Source organism: Ictidomys tridecemlineatus, chromosome 7, assembly GCF_052094955.1.
Source record: "Ictidomys tridecemlineatus isolate mIctTri1 chromosome 7, mIctTri1.hap1, whole genome shotgun sequence".
Classification (NCBI taxonomy): Eukaryota; Metazoa; Chordata; class Mammalia; order Rodentia; family Sciuridae; genus Ictidomys; species Ictidomys tridecemlineatus.
Genome location: NC_135483.1, coordinates 166,524,436 through 166,544,531, shown reverse-complemented (window position 1 = coordinate 166,544,531; position 20,096 = coordinate 166,524,436). Strand labels below are relative to the sequence as shown.

General features: G+C 39.3%; 1 protein-coding gene across 4 annotated transcripts in view; it reads right to left on the bottom strand.

Moving 5' to 3' along the window:
- Kiaa2012 (KIAA2012 ortholog) overlaps positions 1-20,096 on the bottom strand; it is a 139,269-nt gene that overhangs the window by 28,692 nt on the left and 90,481 nt on the right. For 3 of the 4 annotated variants that reach the window (XM_021735682.3, XM_040294717.2, XM_040294718.2), the window contains 8 exons: positions 14,740-14,827; positions 12,533-12,695; positions 11,798-11,912; positions 9,389-9,702; positions 7,154-7,353; positions 6,369-6,541; positions 5,321-5,540; positions 3,316-3,546 (listed from right to left, as the gene is read on the bottom strand). In XM_021735682.3, coding sequence (XP_021591357.2) covers positions 3,408-3,546; positions 5,321-5,540; positions 6,369-6,541; positions 7,154-7,353; positions 9,389-9,702; positions 11,798-11,912; positions 12,533-12,695; positions 14,740-14,827 — 1,412 coding nt within the window. In that variant the 3' untranslated portion in view covers positions 3,316-3,407. Of the gene's footprint in view, positions 1-3,315; positions 3,547-5,320; positions 5,541-6,368; positions 6,542-7,153; positions 7,354-9,388; positions 9,703-11,797; positions 11,913-12,532; positions 12,696-14,739; positions 14,828-20,096 lie in introns of those variants that run through there. The other variant, XM_040294716.2, reaches the window with a different exon arrangement.

Sequence of the window (20,096 nt, the reverse complement as noted above, 5' to 3'; positions counted from 1 at the left end):
TGAAGTTCTAGCATGTGACTGCTTCACTCCTGGACTGTGACTTTCAGTGGGAGATGGAAGTTTTTCAGAGAACTGAACTGTGGGAAAATGACCTTTCCTTAACCTGATGCTACTTTTAAAATCTGAGGGTCTGGACCAAAAGAGGAGGAATATCAGCTTTGGAGTCAAGACGAACAGACATGGTGAGAGTAACGACTAACTCCAAAGATGGCTTCACTGAAGAGAAAGCATTTTAAGATTAAAAAAAAAAAAATCTTGTCAGAAGATCCCGGAAAAGTTCTAATTTTCATTAGCAGTTAATAAAGTTATTCATGCAGAAGTGTGTACAACAGAACACTGCTCCTTTGATTTTATTTGTACTTTTGGCCTGGGATATGGGTTTTAAATGGACATTGTCTGTACCAGCTTCATTAAAATAAACAATATTTGTAAAAACCTTACTAATGTTTATTTTATTTTAATTGTATAGGAAAGAAAAAAGAAAATGCCTAAAATAAGGTTTTCTTGCATAATACTGGAAATTATTTGCACATCATACAAATATTTCTTCAGTACTGTATAGTGATGATGTTAATGACTTTGAAGCACTGGAAGTTATTGAAGTGCCTTCTGAATCAAAGATTTAATTAAGGCTAAAATATCTCTTTAAAAACTCAGTGATTTGTTTTTTAAAAATTTGATATTCCTGTATGGTGCATATATATAATAGTTACCCAATCATGTTGAACAAGTGGGCACGCCAAAAGTTCTGAAATTGATTTATATTGATAATTTTAGTGTTCCCTTTAACTCTGCTTAGTTAAGGTTTGGTATATTTTGTTTATATTTTCCCTTTTATTTCTTTATATATTAAATCTATAAAACTGTGTGTAAGATTAAAATACCATATTAGTTTGTTCATTTCAGAGTGCCTAACTTCTTTTTTTTAACTCATGAATACAGAATTCAGTATATCTGTGCATACATCTAATCCAGATTCATGTTATCCTAGTGTCAACTGACTACTTAAAAAGAGCAAATAAAGCCAATCTTTTATAAACAATCATAGCTTATATACTCTATTCAAGTCCCTAGCTGAAAAATAGATTGACTTGATATTTAAAATGCTTAATATTTGACCCTAACTGAAAAGTTATTTGTATGTAATTTAGATCTTCCTGGCCTTTATCATTATATTCTGGAATTAGGCCCATTTTTAGAGAATCTTCATGAGTTGTTACTGTCAAGATTGAATAACAGGTCTGATTGGCTGTTAGAGCCATCCAGAATACATGAGCATTTAATCTTATATAAAAACAAAAATAATTTTTTGTAGTTGTAGATGGACACAATGCCTTTATTTTTATTTATTTTGATGTGGTGCTGAGGATCAAACCCAGGGTAGGCAAGAGCTCTACCGCTGAGCCCCAGCCTCAGCCCTAATCTTATATTTTAATTTTGTTTGCATTTCTAAACATCTGAAGGCTCTCAATGTTTAGATAGTAGAACTTTAAAAGTAATTTTGTTTTTAGTTTATTGGATTCTTCTAAGTGCACTGCACTCTGCTGTTCAACTTAAAAATGTGCTTATCTGTTGAAGTAGTGCTGATAAAATAGGTGCTTCACAGTAAAAATCTAATAAGAATATATTTGAAAGGGACTTTAAATCACATTTAGTGTAGCCACATTAGCTGGTGCTTGGCTGTAACATCCTACATGTAAAAGAAGGGAGAAAATAAAAGTCAGTAATGATAATTTTCCCCACAAAGGTGTTTTCCTTGAGTGTTAATTCTTATGTTTTTGGTTGAATTGTTTGAGATACTGTTACCTGATTGAGTACTTAATATTGAGTGAAGTGATTGTGCACATAAGGTCAACAAGCTTGAGAAAAAATTTATATATTTTTTTAGTTTTAGGTGGACACATTATTTTGTTTTTATGTGGTGCTAAGGATCGAACCCAGTGCCTCATACATGCTAGGCAAGCACTCTACCACTGAGCCACAACCCCAGCCCGAGAAAAAATTTAAATGACATGTTCAAATTCACTGTGATATTATTTAGTATTTTGGCTGATTTCTATAAAACAAGGAGTTGAAGTACACATTAGATCTAAGCAAGTACATAATTTAGCAATATAGAATCCAAATTAACTCAACTTCTGGGTTGTAGAGGTGTAATGCATATAGAAAGCCAATACCTGAGCATTAATCAGAAATCAGAGGGAATAACTTGTGAATATTAAGTTTTTTACTTGTGGACAGTGAAGTATAGAGTAGGGTCAAAGGAAATTCGTGAGAAAATGCAGGTTTAGATTCTGGTTGATTGAACATCCTTTTATACATCTTGTTTCTAAAGCTCTTTCATAACTTTTAATGATGATTCTGTGATAGATCCCTTTTTTTAAAAGGGATGTTCTATTAGATATAAAAAGATGTTATCTGATGTGATGGCACATGCCTATAATCCTAGCAATGTGGGAGACTGAAGCAGTAGGATTGCAAAGTCGAAGCCAGCTTCAGCAACTTGGCAAGACCCTGTCTCAAAAATTATAAATGATTGGGGTTCAATCCCTAGTACTGTAGGGTGGGAAAAGAAAAAATATTAAAGATAAATTATCTCCTCAAAACTTCCTTTTGGAGTCTGTGTGATTATTAAAATTTTGTGAGTGGTTGATTTGTCCACACACAGAAACAAAATCTCAGGATTTGTTAATTTTCAGGGATCAAAATAACAAAACTTTTTGTTATGTTGGATGTGTTCTACCTCTTAGCTGTTAGCTAAGGTAGTCTTGTGGCCATTGAGTACTCGAAAAGTGGCATGTGAGAATTGATTCACAAATAGCTCATCTTGTTTAAATGAACATTTAACAAGTGATGACAAACATACTTTGTTCTGAATAGACAGTTAATTTTGGATTCTTGGGATTAAAAGATCATGGTTTTGTCTTATGTTGGGATTTCTTAATATATAAATAAATGAACTAGCTCCTCTTGGCTAATTCAGAATTATTTTCATTACAGATTCTCTATTAACCTACAACTCTACTAAAATACATTGACTGAAATGAAATACATTGAATATCCTAAGACTACACAAAGTGTTTCAAACTAAAATTATGGAATTATGGGCAGTTTCAGGCATCAAAGGTTTTGGATTTAGTTGGATCTAGAGAACATAAAGTGTTAAGTAGGCAAAGGATTTATTGGATTTATTCTCCAATAATGAGAATAAATCATTATTGAGGTATCTGGTGCAGAGGTAGGGTGGGAATGGTTGTTTTGGAGTAGAAAAGTCCTTAGGTGTGGATTGAGGTTAACCAGGAGAAATGGAACTAATTGGGCTGAGGGCGGAACTTTATTATGAAAGGAAGTTTCTCTTTTTTCCATCACTGCATCTCAACTTACTTTTTTAAAGCTTTCTTTTATCCTTATGGCCTGGGTATTTCTAGGAACTGGAAATAAGAGTAAACCCATGGTCTGGAAATGTTCTGTGTCCACAGCAGGCCTCTGGCTTCCTTCTGGAGTTCTTGATGGAAATGAAGATGTTTTTCCAAAGCAGCTTTTTGCCTAAGGAGACAACCCCAACCCCAATTTCAATAATGATTGATCACCCTAGAAATTGTCCTTATAAGTTGATAAAAGGTGAAATAAAGTCAGCTGGCATTAAGTTGTAATCCTTGATGAAGTAAGCCTCCACACCTTGGTCTGGTCCTTTACTTGGTTTCTTGTTGTGAGCTACTTGGACTAGCTGACTTGTGAAATTTTCCACTTCCCCTCCAATAACTGTCAGTTTTCTTTTCTTGGAAAGTTGGAGCTCCAGTAGCTTGCTTTTGGTCTCAGTACTGCTGCTATGAACCCAACCCTGCTGTTATGATACACGGAATCCATATTTCTGAAGCTGAATCAGGACTTGCTAATGATCTATTTTGTAGATTTCACATAATAGCTGAAGAAAGTCCAGAAGAGGAACAACTCAAGGTTAGTGGAAATTCTTAAAACAAGAGTTGTTCTGGCTGCCTTCTCTTTTGGTCCTCTAAAGAGTATTTATTGTCTTAGAGTCAGCTTAAGTTATGGAAAATGCATTTCAGGGGGAGAAGTGTTTACAAGGTTTGGTTTGGAATCAAATGATTTTCTGGATTGTGCTTCTTTATCCTTAAGATAGATTGATGGATTTTTACCCCTGGGTTTTTATAATTCTCAAAAGGAATGACTATTAGTTGCTTTCACTAAGAAAGGGACAGTTATAGTGTAGCAACTACAGAGGACCTACTTTTAAAAGAGTATTGAAACCACATTACTCAAATCCTATTATCAGAAAGATGGATTGATCACTGTTGCAGAATAAAGGGGGAAAATGTCCTTGGCTCTTAAGGAGGTTGGTGCTATTTCTTCTAATAAGGCCCCCTTTAGATTTGATCTTGGCCTTTCTCTCTGACTTCATTTGGAAGTGTTCTTTGCCCCCTATTAACTTAAATAATTATAGCCTTATTCTTCAATACCTTATTCTCATTTCTTTGTTCAGACCTTTGCACTTACTGTTTACCTGCTGAAATATTTTCCTCCTAGATGTTATGTGATTAACTCCTTGTCATGCAGATCTCACTTTATATCTTACTCTGGGCAAACAGTCTGAAATAAGTCTCCTGTAATCCTATCACATGTTTTAAATGTTTTCTGAGTAGCATTTGTTAGTAGCTTTAAATAAATAAAGGTTTTTTTTTTTTCTTCTTCTTCTTTTTTTTTTTTTTTTTTAGTCTTGTTTTGCCACCCCGACCTATGCCATGGAAGAAGATACCTTGTCTGCCTTGCTTATTTCTGAATTCTGGAGTCCAGAAGTTGCATAATAATCTCAATAAATATTTATTGAGGAAGGCAGTGGATTCATAATCAGCCGGTTGGTTTTAGATCTTATCCTGACACTGCCTTTAACTCATTGGTCGGCCCTGATCAAGACCTTTCCCTTCTTTGGGACATACTTTCCTTCTCTTTTGGTGTTGGGGATCCAACCAGGGCCAATGCATGTTAGGCAAGTGCTCTGTAGTGCCACTGAACTACATCCTCTCAGCCTTTGGACTTGACTTGCTCATCTGTAAACCGGAAGATTGAGATTAATGGTCTCTAAACTCCCATTTCAGCTTCATTATAAGTTTTGTAAGCTATGAAGGAACTCTATGATGTTTCCAGCCAAAGAATCACTCTTTGTGTTTTAGTTTTCCAAACCATGATGGCTGGGGTTGAGGGGTGGGGAAAGGACTTTGTTCAATTGCAGTACTAACACTAGCACCAGGCAGTTAAGCCTTTGAACAATCCCTCTACTCAATCATTGCCCAAATACCAGTACCTGGCTTGTTCCTGATCTTGTTTCATGGCTTCCTCCAAAGCCAGCTTAGCTGCTTCCTCTTCCTTCTGCCTTCTCTCCTCAGCCTCTGCCTGAGCCTTCTCTTCTGCTTCCTGTTTCTGCCTCTGGTACTCCAGTCGTTCCTCTTCAGCCATTTCCATCAGGCGTTTTTGTTCTTCTGCTAACTGCATTTCCAGTTCCTTCTGCCTTTGCTTCTCTGCCTCTGCAGAATACATAAGGGGCATGGGCTCAGCAAGGGGGTATTGTTGGGGGAAAACCATATTTTGATTCAACTCTCAAATCTGATTTCTAAGGACTCAGTATGAGAAATTTTGAAGCCTATGAGGCTGTCACATCCTCTGTGGGGATTACCTTGGGAGTTAGTTTATCAATTTGAGTCCTTTATCAAGCACCTTCTATGTAGAGTGCATTGACGACTAATAAAAGTCTGTGTGGAAGATTCTTCCAGAGCCTGGATAGCTCATGGGGTGGTATGGAGCAGGGTTGGGATGGAGTGTGGTATCAGATCAGGGTCTAGAGAAACTTGGTGCATACGTAGCTGAACTGGCCCATTTAAAGTGCCAGGACCAGGAGGTGGCCATGGCTTCATCTGCTGAAGTTACTACCTCTTGAAAGTGAAGCTGGAGAGATTCTGTGCAACACCTGAAAGCATGCCCTGAAGCTACCCAGGTACTTGTAGCTATTCATTTGCTAGGGAAGGAAGCAAGGAAGAGGGTTGTGTCTCTAATTTATGTAATTCTTAAACAATGTTGAAAGAACAAAAGAAGGGACAGAGTCCCAGTTCAGATTATTGAGTTGGGAGCAGGACCCTGGAGTCATTTGCACAAGTCAGTCTTTTTCATATTCTGTCCATCCATTATCACTTCACTGTAGTCACACATAATAATCACTTTGAAAAAAAATAGCTCATACATTTAGAGTATTCATGCACGAAAACCTAGGATAGAAATAAATGAACACCCACAGGAGGGATAAAAATATTTCTGCCCCAAATAGATGGGCAAGGAAAGAGCTCAAGAATCCTCCTCACCAGCTCTCTCAGCTTCCTCTTGCTGCTTTTTTCTCTGTAGTTCTTGCAGTTTCCTCCGGAATTCCTCTTGCTGCTGCCTGGCTCTCTCCTGTGCTGCTTGCAACTGGAGCCGCTGCTTTCTCTCCACCTCTTCCTGCCGCCGCCGTTCTTCTTCCAGTCTCTGCCGCCTCAAGCTGAGAAAACACAAGATGGTCAGTAAAATGGCAGGAAACACTGGGGCGTCCTTGTGAGATAATCCAACAGGCAGTACCCCTGGGGAGACTTTGCAGCCTACAGTGTCTAGGGAGCATCCCCTTCCGTGGAGGAGATGACTTAGCTTTCCATGGGAGGCCCGGATTGAAGGATAGAGGCAAGAACATAAGGGTCCTAGAAGGAGAAGCCTAGAAGTTTTAGTACACAGCTCAGCACTCTGGGTTAGAGACCTTCAGTTCTCAGAGCTTCATTTTCCATTCTTATAAAATAGAGTTTCCTGCCTCACACAAATATTGTGAAGCTAAAATTAGAGTTAAGGGCCATGAAAGGGCCTAGTGGAATGCAGACAATATGGTAAAATTCAATGAATATTGGTGGGACTGAATCTCAAAGCCTTCCAAGAAGAGTACATGAACATCTATCTTGAGTAACCTGGGCCAGGTTGCTCCTAAGGAAAACTGAGGAGAGAGCAAAATGAGACATGGTTTTGCCTCATATCAAGAGCCTCAGCACTGAACCTTGCCCATTGAGGTGGTCCACCCATGCCTTTTCCATCTACTTTCTAACACCATATCTCTTGGCTGCTGACCTACCGGTTCTCCTCTCTGCGGCTCTGCAGTTCCAGCTCCAGCTCCTCCTTCATCTTCTCTGCTCTCTCCAGCTCCTCCTGCTGGAGCCGGCTCTGCTGTTCCTGCTCCCTTCTCTTCCTCTCCACCTCCAATCGCCTCATCTCAGCCCTCTCTGCTCGCAGCCTGTCCTGGGAAGCCTTCTGCTGCTCCCTCTTAGTGAGGGCCTAAGAGACAAGAGTGTTCTCAGTCAAGGAACAGATGGGGCTGCAGTCCAGCCAGTGTTGTCTAATGAGAGATGGAGTCATGAAGACGACTCCACACTCTGACCACAGCCATATCTGCCCTGCCACCACCAGCTTGAGCACTGGGGTCCAGTTGACTTAGATTCAAGTCTCTTCCTCACTTACTTTGGGATTTGGAGGTCACAATTTAATTGTTCTGATATTGTGTTCCTCATGGGGCTGTTACCAGGATTCACTGAAATAATCAATATAATGCTCAGTATATCATAGGTTCAAGAGTTCTCAATCCTAGGTGCACTTTAGAATTGTCCAAGGAGGGGCCTGGGATGTGGCTCAGGTGGTAGTGTGCTTGCTTGGCATGCGTGAGGCACTGGGTTCGATCCTCAGCACTACATAAAAATAAAATAAAGATATTGTGTTCACCTAAAAAACTAAAAATTAAACATTAAAAAAAAAAAAAATTGTCCAAGGAGCTTTTGAAAATGGCTGGAGGCCAGAGCTCCACCAAGACCAATTAAATAAAAATCTCTAGGTAGAGGGTTTCCTTAGGTTTAAAACAAAACAAAACAAAAATTTTTAACTTGAAGCTTTGGCTGGAAACCACAGGGTCTAGGTAGGGATATTGTACCATGGGCAATTGTAGATATGGAGAGGTCAGACTCATATTTAATCAGTAGAAATCCACCTTCTCAACAAAAGGCGTTTCAGTTTGCATGACAATTGTTGTAGTTTTCATTTTCTCCCTAATGCCTCTGACTCAGAAGTATGCCTGTAAGAGGAACTTTAGAGGCTATTTCTTCATGAGATTTCTGTGTCCAACCCAAAGTGAAAGCTCCTTGCTTATTATCTTTGCAGAGGTAGGACAGTATTATGGATTGATAATAAATCTAAGAAATTCTGATGATCTAGCTGGCTCAGAAAAGTTCTGCCCATAGATTAATATTTTCATCTGTTGTGCAGAGCAGAATTCTGTTATCTAGGCTGCTGAGAGGGTTTGAGAACTACACAGGAAAAATTGTCTAAAATCTTATTTGGAAGACATGGTACCATAAAATAGATAATCATTTAAAATAGTGATAAGAGTCCTGAATTTGGATTTAAATGATCTGAGTTTAAATCTTGGCTTAACTATTCAATAGTACAATTTCTGGTCCCCTGGCATTTAACTCACAGGTCCATAAACTGAGGTTAATCACACGTGGTTCACAAGTATGATAAAGGTTAAAGGAGACAACATTATTTACTATAAGCACATAAAACTTAAGTAAGCTAACCACATACTTTGCTATGTGTGCACTTGTAGTGTTTAAAGATACTTTTTGTTTGTTTGTTTTACAAGATGTCTTAAGGTAGTTCAGTGCCTGCATCTCAGTGGAAGAGATAGTGATATGTTTCAATAGCAAAGGGAAAATGGGCTGTGTTGTTTTTACTGAGAAATGATGTATATGTGGCATTCTTTTTGGTGAACTACAGAGAATTTTAAGAGTAATTTTTCTCACACTCAGTTTTTATCTTTAAACCTCCAAAGGAGAATCTAAGCCTTTGGATCAAAACACCTCTTCTGTGAAAAGCACTTGTAGAAGCAGTTGTGTGTATACAAGCTGTTGTGTACCACAGATAAGCAGATTCTGAAAGAAGGTATTTCCATGGACTTGGGAGACAGGTAATGGATGAGCTCCAGGCCAAGTCCAGGATATGCACTTGGCTCTTAAGGCCTGCATCTATCTTTCTCTGCTCTGAGGAGATGTGCACCTCTAATGGGTGGGTGCTGTGCCCACCTCCTGCTCTGTTAATAGGAAGCTTTAACAATTTTGGGCCTCATAGAATGCCTTACTTCAGAGGGATATCACCCTTCTGTGACTCTGATCAGCTCTGGCTTCTAACTAGGGTCAGAAGGCACTGAAGCAGACCAAAGAAGAGTAGAGCTGTTCCAGGGATTATAGTTTCATTCAGGCAGTTTTCCCTGTGTCCACAGTTGTGTCAAGTGAAGACGGAATTCCCTTGGCCAAGACTTTACCTCTGAAGGGTCTTCACAGCTTCTCTCTTCTTTTGATTCCACATTTCCAGTGACAGCCATGGTCTGGGTTTGTGATGATCTTCCATCTATAGAAACTTGGCTCTCCGGAGCATCATGTCTGGGAGAAAGCCAATGATCCTCCACATCGGAGTGTGAAGGGAAGAAACCTCTATCTGGGATGTCATCAGGCCCACTCAGCTCTGCTGCCATCTCCACATTCCTTTCCTTCTGTGGCCTTTTCCTTTTGGCTCCTGCTTTTTTTTCTTTGGGAATTAGCTCTGATTTCTTTTCAGACATTGAGTCCTTTGACTTGCCTGGGGGGAGAATAATTGGGGACAGAGGTATAACTGAATTAAGGAAATGTGTCTCTGCACAACCTTTTAAGTACCTTTTAAACTTTAGCATGCAATGGAATCATCTGGGGTAAAGACCCTTGAGCCCTAGGTGGGTCAGTAGGAATCTGCGTTTGATAACCACCTGTACTGTTTTGACTGGTTTTCAGACTACCTGTTGAGAAACTGCTTTATCCTATTTAGATCAATTGTCATTCAGTAGTTGTTATGGTTTAGATGTGTCTCCGAAAAACTCATGTAAGACAACTTAGAAGTGGAATGATTGGTTTATGAGAGTATTAACCTAATCAGTGCATTAATCTCCTGATAAAGATTAACTGGGTGGTAATTGTAGGCAGGTAAATGTGGCTGGAGGAGGTGGGTTGATGGGGATGTGTCCTTGGGGTTTATATTTTGGCCATGGAGTGGGGAGCTGTCTCTCTCTGCTTCCTGGTGGCCTGTCCTGAGCTGCTTTCCTCCTCCACATCCTTCTGCCATGGTGTTTTGCCTCACCTTGGGCCCAGAGCAATGGAGTCAGCTGGCTATGGACTGAGATCTCTGATTGTGAGCACCAAAATAAACTTTTTCTTCTTTAAAATTGCTTTTGTCAGGTCTTTTTTATTATTAAAAATAATAATAATTTATAATAATAATAATAATAATAATAATAATATTATAATATTAATATTATAATAATATAATAATAATAATAATTATTATTATTATTTTGCATTTGCACAGCAATGCAAAAACTGACTAAAACAGCAGTGTTGCTATTTTAAAAACTCCATTTTACCCTGACCGATAGGGGTGTCAAGACTTTGAGGGGAGACCTGAAACACAGCTGGAAAGTCCTACCCAGAGAATCTGACTTGAGGTTGCCCCTCTGTAACCTGGTGAAGTTGAATACCCTCAGGACTTAGTTCACCTCTGGGAGCCATTAAGAGTTCCTTTTCCTAATCCTGTCAATGCCATGGACTACACAATGTAAATTCAGCAGGAGTTTATAAAGATAAACATCAAAAATAGATCTGGCCCAAGAGTGTCTCCAGTCCTGTCCTTTCCAACAGCACTGGTTTTGTTTGGAGGGTCTTCTGAATCATGTGGGAGGTAAAGGGTGGGTGTTAAGTGTTAAGCTAAAGGGTGTCTTCAGAAGCATAGGAATCTGGATTCCTTGTAAGGTGTGACTGAGGGAACTGAGAAGAAACATGGTTCTGGAAAGATCATTCAGAGCTTGTTGATCCTTCCTCATTCCCAAATGCTCTCACCACCCAATATGATTATGACTTACAGGTTGAGCATCCCTTATCAGAAATGCTTGGATCAGAAGTGTTTTGGACTTGAATGTTTTCTGATTCTGGAATGTATTTGTTATATTTATATTATACCATATTACATCATGTTGCATTATATTATCCCTTAATTAGATAGGTGGGACCCAAGTCTAAACACAAAATTTATTTATGCTTCATATATACCTTATACACACAGCTTGAAGATAATTTTATACAATATTTATTGTGCCTGCATTATGATCATAACCCATCACATGAGGTCAGGTGTGGAAATATTCCACTTTTGGCATCTTGTCAATGTTTAAAAAGTTCCAGATTTTGGAACATTTTAGATTTTCAGATTAGGGATACTCAACCTGGAGTCAAGTGGTACCAGAGCAGTGGTAACAGTGTGCATTGGGAGTCAAATAGGAAAGGATAAACCCTAGGTCCACCTCTTTACTATCTCTTTGATATTATGTAAGTCATCCACAGCAGCACTCACAGAGATGTTCTGAGGTTTTCATGAGCTCCTAATGCAGCAGGTATTCAGTAAATGTGTGCTGTTATTAGTATTACCATTTCTTCCCTTGGTAACCTCAGGTCTCCAGAACCCCACCCCAGTCTCTATCCCTATCTACTAAGATAGTGATATGCAGTAAGATTGCACTGCTGTTTAAATCAGGGTAGCCAAGGAGACTCAAGACAGTGAGCTTGCCCTACAGAATTCATGCTGATTCCAGGTACCACCTCCTACCCCTATCAAGAGGCTTCTGGATTGTTCCTCACAGGCACACTCTTACCTAAAATAGCCTTTGCTTCTCCAGGGACAATTCCTTCATTCCCCTTCTTGGGTGCTTTGGTCTTATCTGTCTTGATTCTTTTCTTTCTCTTGGACTTGTCGATCAACTCCCTCTCCTAAAGGTAAGAAATTAAGGAAACGGACTATGATACATGTAGGAAAGGAAAAAGCCATCAAGGGAAGATCACATTGAACAACGTGACATAATGGCTTGAAATGGTTTGTGTGGGTTCTGAAGCAGCAGAACAGTGAGTCTTAGAGAATTTGGAGCCAGTGGGGAGAGTTGAAGTTTGAATCTTTGATTTAAAACAGCTAGGATAATTTCATAGGAGAAAAGAGGAAGAAAATACACTTTATGACCTGCCTCCTTTTTTGATGCTAAATCATGATCTACAGAGCTGAATCCAGGTGAAAGCAGTTTTCACCTTTAATAGATTGGTGCTGTCATGTCAGTCTTCATCTTTCCCATGGGCTGCCTCAACATGGAGGTTCCTCTTAAGACAGGATAGTAGTGTGGGGACATGGTTGCCCATTCAATACCTTTGAAGGAATTAGCAATGGGTTCTGTCCTTCAGGATGATGTTCCCTAATACTGAGGTGATGACAGCTGGCTGTCAGCCACCACGCCCTTTGTCAGGTGCCCTTGTATAGTGAACAGCTCATACCAGTGTACATGGTAGCCTTGGCAGGATCCAGGTAGGGTTTTTGAACCAAGCTTCAAGGTGTTCACACTCACATTGCTGATGCTGGCTGGTGCCTCCTGGTTGAATAATCTTGGTCCAATCTTCCCTTCTCTTTCTCTTAGAAGAGATATATCCACAGCACCGGTCTTCTCTGGAGACTCAGGCCTACTTCCTGGAAGTCCTCTGTACAGGTGCTGTGCCTCATAATTGCTGCCTCTTTTAAATGAGCAAAGCAACAGGACCAAATGAAAGAAAATTCTGGTAGTAAGGAAGAGAGTAGTGGACAGACATCAACTGAGCACCTGTTCTCTGGCAGGCACTGTGTGGGGTGTTTGACATACTTAGTCAGCTTTCTTTTCCTCAGCATATCCCTGGATAAGAGAGATGAGAGCCGGGCGCAGTGGTGCACACCTGTAACCGCAATGGCTTGGTAGGCTGAGGCAGGAGGATCATGAGTTCAAAGACAGTCACAGCAAAAGCAAGGTGCTAAGCAACTCAGTAAGACCCTGTCTCTAAATAAAATACAAAAAAATAGGGCTGGGGATGTGGCTCAGTGGTTGAATGCCCCTGAGTTCAATCCCTAATAATCCCCCCTAATACCCCTCCCAAAAAAAGAGAGATCAAAATAATCTGACTTAGTGGAAGAAATACTTTGCCTTTTTGCGTTTGCGCATTTATGCCTTTAATTAAATGACATAAAATGTTGTAACTGAAATTTCTTCCATCAAAGGCTTAGCTGAAAAGAAAATGACATTTAAAAAAGATTATCTTAGGAACAAGCAACTACTATCCATTTCTTTATCCCCTCTGAGTTTCATTCTTGATCAAATCTAGCCACTGAAAGGTCCTGTGCTGTTAGTTTTATCTGTTGTCATTGCTATCAATTACTGTGTCCTGAGGACAACTGGTGTGTGCCCTGTGGGCAGGACAGGCCATAGATTGCAGTAGCTGCTGCAACATTGAGTGTTGTGTGCCTGCTGTGTGCCAGGCCTAGTTCTGGCATTTTCTCTTTTTATCTAAATCAGTATGATTACTGTGCTTTGCTTGTAAAAGGCCTTACTGTGGAAACTTGAGAAATGTTTGTTGAATGAGGTAAATGGAATTTCCTGTAAATATATGAGTCTTTAAATCATTCAGTGTCACTCTATAAAAACCCATAGAAGTCTCCTTAGGATTTAGTGCTAGGAAACCCTTTCTTTTCCCAGAGGAACAGGTAGGCTGCAAATGAGCACCACAAGCCTGATTGCATGCTCCTTTCTTTCTTTCTTTCTTTCTTTCTTTCTTTCTTTCTTTCTTTCTTTCTTTCTTTCTTTCTTTCTTCCTTCCTTCCTTCCTTCCTTCCTTCCTTCCTTCCTTCCTTCCTTTCTTTCTTTCTTTCTTTCTTTCTTTTTTTTTTTCCCTTCTCTCCTGTTTAGGAATCTTTATTTTAAATCTGAAATTTAGTCATGGTGACTATAATGGTCATTGTGGGGCTTTTACGTGTTTTCTGGTTCTCCTGATTTAACAAAAATTCTCTGATTATTCTATCTTTTTTGATAGTGAGTTGTTGCACTAACCATTTAAATATGTGGTGGAAAAAGGGTGTAAAAATTTTAAAATGACATTCCTGTTGCAGTTGCCTCAATCACCCAAGTGCCCTTCTCCCTTGGTTCCTGGAGGTCAAAAAGATTTGACCTTATACTGCTGGGTAAGTGAAAATCTCAGGGAGGTCACATGGGGCTATGGTTCCAGGTGGAGGCAGAGATGGCTACACCAGCTGCTGGGTCCAAAGGGGACTCAGGTCAGATGTCTGGGCCTGACTGGCTGAGCTGCTGTCAGAGAGCTCCTAGTAAGCACCCAGGGAATACACAGGAAGCACTCAACACACATTAGCAATTATCAATAAGTGTTAGTATTATTAATGTTACCCAAAGATGAGAGAATGCTGAGAGGAGAAACCAAGTGAACTGATAGACTAAGCTTTCTAGAATCTCTGTAGATCTCAGATATATGGACAATGGAAGAAGATCCCTCCAATACTGTTAAACTTCACTCCTCATCCAACTAGCAGAGTATGTGGTTTAAGTAGGAAACTCATCACAATGTAAATTTGTTTCTTTCCATTCTGGCTGTCAGCATGTTGTGTCAGTTGAGAATGCTCATGAGTCTCAGAAAACCAAACCAAACCAAACCCAAGCCAAAATCCCAGAAACAAAATTAATTAAAAACAAAGAGAAACAAAAGCAGGGAAGTCCACATTGTTACAAATTTGAGCACTTACATGTTTTTCATAGAATCTGCCTCAGGGGTCTGGATATGTTCAGCCAGAGAAGCACTGCTGGGGTCAGTTACACTCCTTCGCTCTGGGTCTGTGAAAAGACAGAAGATCCTCAATCAGCAAAGGACACGGGTAATTATCCCAGGAGGGGATTAGACTGGGGAAGTGTCCATCTGTGTGAGTAGTCAACAGTCTGCAAATTGGAACAATGACGTATGTTACACTTAGAAAATTAGCAAATACTGTGGGAACCAGTACTGTCACATGGCAAGTGACATTGAAATTAGTATTAAAATATCTTCGGGTAAAGTAATATAACAGTGTGTATCAAGAATCAGAAAAATGTTCTGGTCTTTGATTGGGACTCTTACTCCTGCGCATTTATCCTACGGAAATAATTCAAAAGAAGAAACAGTTTTTGAACCACTTATTTATTATGTTATTGTCAATAATGAAAATTAGAAACAGCTCAACAAGGGAGACTTTCCTTGTAATTTATGATGAATTACTTTGACACTTAAAATTGTTGTTAAAAAGAAAAAATAAACAATATGGAAAGAGTTTCCGATATAGGACAAGTAAAAATATGGACTATAGAATAGTGTGTTAGAACTCAATAATGTCTGGGTGGATAAGGACTGGAAGAGAAAACAAGAAAAGGAAATAATATGTTAGATGGGGAGGTTTGTATATATGCTTCAATTTTTTCCCTAAAACCCCAGTGTGGTTATAACATTGAAAAGCAAGTTAATTTAAAAAATAAATGTTACTCTATGAGGAAGGAGACACATGTCCCATTACCAGGGCTTCTTTGCAGCTTGGGTTCCTTTCATTCATCCCTAAGCATGAATGATGCATTCACTCTCTCACACAACTTCCAGATTTTGGAGAGGGGGCAAGATTGTTAATGTACAATGAGATTGAGAAAAATGAAAATGCTGACTTAGGGCTGTGCCTGGGAATTTATTTTGCTTCCAATAATATGAAACATTAACAGAGAGCAGGAGCTGATTAGAGAATCTTCACAATAAGAGGAATTCTGTGAGGGTTTCTTTAGAGTTGCTGGCTCAGAAAAAAACACTCATGGAAGACATTCACAGGTCTTCGCAATTTTCAAACTTGGGTGCAGGGCGCAATGGAACCAGCAGAGGGCGTGTTTGCATTGCCCAAAAGCAGAGGTTCTATATTGGTGTGATTTCAACATTTTGATTAGAATTGATATGAACAACAGAAGGGTGATTTCTTTCCCTTAGTAAAGTAACCTGATATTTAGGAAGTATTGGAACAAATTAAGGCAGAACTTTGAATGATAACTTACAAATTTTTTTATTTGTAGGTGGACACAGTATCTTTATTTTATTTTTATGTAATGCTGAGGATTGAACTCAATGCCTCACCCTTGCTAGGAGAGCACTCTACTTCTGACCCACAACCCTAGCCCCGAAATTTTAACTTCTTTAAAAAATATATTCAATATCTTAAATGTGATTTACGTGATTTACCTCCAAATACTATCACACTGGTGATTAGGTTTCAACATAAGAAGTTTGGGGGGCGGGGGGACACGACACATTCAGATCATAGCAGCTATTTTTGGCTTTTATATGAATTTTAGGATCAACTAATCTTGCTCTGTCAGAGATTTTTTAAAAATATATTTTTGGTTGTAGATGAACACAATACTTTTATTTTATATATTTATTTTCATGTGATGCTGAAGATTGAACCCAGTGCCTCACATGTGCTTGGCAAGTGCTCTACCACTAAGCTACAACTTCAGCTTCTGTGGGGGATTTTTTTAAAAATCGGAATTTCATGAAATTATAGACTAGGGAAATTGTTATCTTTATGATGGAGATTCATCCTATCTATGGACACCGTACACAGTATTATATAGAACATTATACTTTTTTAGGTATACTTTTGCTTAATTTAATGAAATATAATTTCTTCATGAAAGTCTCACACATCTTTTTATATACTTATTGCCAGAATATATTTATATTTTAAAATTATATTTTCATCTGTTTAAATCCACAAGTACATGATACTAAAAAAAAAAAACACAAAACAAAACTAGGTCACTGTAGGAGGATCCTGGGGAACTGACTCATTATTATGACAACTGATACATAAAAGCATAACATTGAGCATTTATTTTTTCTTCCTACATAAGCTATACCACTGGATAACTAAATAGTAGATGAGGAAAATTTTATTTTTGTAGAGTTTCTTAATACATGAAAAAAGAATGATAGCATTTCATTATCACTATTTTGCAAACTCTAATGAATTGATGGACCCATAGCCATTGGCATCATGGAGATGAGGAAATACCATGTGTCTTGAAAGAGAAACACATAAATTATATCAAGAGCTGCACCATCAATGAAATCTAGTCTGTGGGAAACCCAACAGGACACATGATACAGTTTCCTAATAAAGTAAAAGGAGAAAAAAAGAGAAATGAATGGAATCTATAATTTAAATGATACTTAAGACCATATTGAGCAATGGTAAACAAATTCAAAAATAATTATAAAACTCTGAAAACTGACTACTCATCTATAATAAGGAATTGTTTGGATTTTAGGTGTAATAATGGTATCATGGCTATGTCCAGAGTCTTTTTTTGTCTTTTAGAGATATATGCTTAAATATATGGGTAAAGTGATATGATTCTGGAATTTGTTTCATAAAAACATGGAAGAGAGGAAGGCGTTGGGGTTATGAATGAATAATGTTGGCCAAGAGATGAGAATTCAGGATTCATTTTGCTGTCCAGCTGCCTTTGTGAATGTTCAGGTTTTTTTCTACAATAACAAGTGTTTTAAAATTTCATTTTAAATTCTGCTTTTTTGTGTTTTGGAACACTGTTTTTCCTACAAGTGATTTCTGTGTGTTTGTCTATACTTAGTAATTTGGTTAGATTCTTTTATCTCTTAAGGGTTCACCTGTTGTTATGGTTTAGATTGTAAATGTCCCTAAAAAACCATGTGCTAGGGGCCTAGTCACCATCCTGTGGTGCTATTGGGAGGGAGTGGATCTTTAAGAGGTGGAGCCTGTGGAAGGAAGTTAGGTCATTGGGGGTGTGCTTGTGAAGGGAATATTGGGATTCCTAGCCCCTTCTGTGCTCTCTCTCTGCTTCTTGGCCACCATGAGGTGAGCAATTTTACTCTGTGGTGCTCTCTGCCATGATGTTTTTCTTTGCCACAGGCCCAATGAAATGGGACCAAGTGACCACAAACTGAAACCTCTGAAACTGAGCCAAAATAAACCTTTCCTCCTTATAAGTGGTTTATGTCAGGTATTTTGTCACAGCAATAGAAAGTTGACTAACACATCTGTAGAGCCTTTCATAGAAGTAATAATATTGTCTAGGAATAATGACAGTGTCATATCCTCTTTTCCCTCCTTCCAGCTTACTGTTTCTTTTGTTTTCCTTACTGTGCAGACTAGGACATCGAGTATGATGAAGGAACAATGATAGAAGGGATCCTTGTCCCAGTTGTGTCTAGAGACACTACTTTGAAGGCTCTACCATTAGTGTGTGGTGATTGATGGTACCATAGATATTTGTATTCTATCAAAATCAGGAAGTCCTTTTCTATTCGTAGTTTAATTTTTTTTTTAGATGGGGGGGGTGTCTTGCTATGTTTCCCAGTCTGTGTAGAATTCCTGGGTCACAGCCATACTCCCACCTTAGCCTCCTCAGTACCCATTGGGCCTGGCTGATAATTTTTAATCATAAATAGGTGAATTTTATAAATTTTACTTCTTTTTGCATATCTACAAAATGACCCTAAGACCTTCTCCTTTAATTTTTTTTAATAGTTATTTTTTAGTTGAAAACAATAGTTTTTTAAATTTATTTTTATGTGGTACTGAGGATCGAACCCAGGGCCTCGAATGTGCTAGGCAAGCGCTTACCGCTGAGCCACAACCCCAGCCCTCCCCTTTAAGTTCTTGATGGGAATTATATAATCATATTTTCAAATCTTAGGCCATCTTTGAATTCCTGTGATAAAACTCAATTCTGTCAAGGTGTATTTTTTTTTTTTTTAAAGTACAAGCTTATGGATTTGCTTGGCTACTATTTGTTTAGGAGTTTTGCATCTTTGATCATAAGTAAGATTGGCCTATCATTTTCTTTTTTAGGCTGTCCTTGCCTCTGGCTTCAGCTGCCTTTTGGTTTTGGTAAATTTATGTCCCTTTTTAGAAATGAGCTTTCTTTCCTGAAGGTGAAGAGAATTTTCAGATTAAAGGGGCAACAGCTGTGTTCTGGGGACTTTTTTGGGGTCCCAGGCTAGGCTGAATGGGGAGTAAGCCAGGAACATTCTTAGGAATCTGCCACCACCCACCTCTCCTCTCCCAGCGTGAAAGAGAACTTTGAAATCTTTTCTAGAGGAAAACCAAAGCAGTGCAGAGTGTGTAGGTCATGTCATCTAGGTGCTGAGAACCAGCAGGATATTCTGAACCTAGGCTCAGGTAGAGTGCTGGCAGCATGCTGAGACTGAAATCCTCTCTGGGGCAGTGTGGGGCTGGAGGACCCCAGGAGCACATGCCCAGGCTGATCTTCTTACAGGACACCTACTAGGCTCTAGATTCTAGTGAGTGGCACCACCTGGACTCCTGGGTACAAGCTTCTGCTCCTCCTCTTTCCTCCACTTCTTTGCACAGGTTGGGTGGCCATGATATTTGATACAAGAACTGCCCTTGAGGAAAGACCTGTACAACTAGCAGAAAGCCTGCACAAGTTAAAAAAGACTAAATTGTTTGAGTGGGACTCCGAGGCTTGTCTTCCTCCCACCTTTCCCCCAGGTTCTTTGTCAGATTTTCAGACCTTTCAGGTCTGCAAGTCTCCACCTAAGGATGGAATCCATAGGAGGTCCCCATGCTTGTGGGGATAGCACAAGCGCCACAATGAGAAGAAGAAAAGGTGACACAGCTGGGAGGCACCCTCCTGGGAGAGCCCTGCCTGGGGTCTTGAGCTCCCTGCCAAAGAGCTCTTTTTGTAAGGACAGGGATGACCTCGCCCAAGGGAGAGGACCTCATCAGGAGCCTCCTGGTGAGCAGGCTCTTTGGGAACTAGGGAGCGGTATTATTGAAGTCATTAATACCCTGATCAGGGACAGGAGCTGTGTCCAGGCTGTGGCTGCCTTCTCTTTCTTCACTGGCCACTCCCCCACCCCCCTCTTTTCCCCTTTGTCTTAAAAAATCCTGGCAGAAAAATATTTTCATTTCTATTGCTCCACTTAGAGATGGGGGTGGGGGGAATTGATTTACTCAGATCTTGATTTCCCACCTTGACCTTCCTGCGTTCCCTCCTCTACTTCAGAGCATCCAGGATTCACAAACCC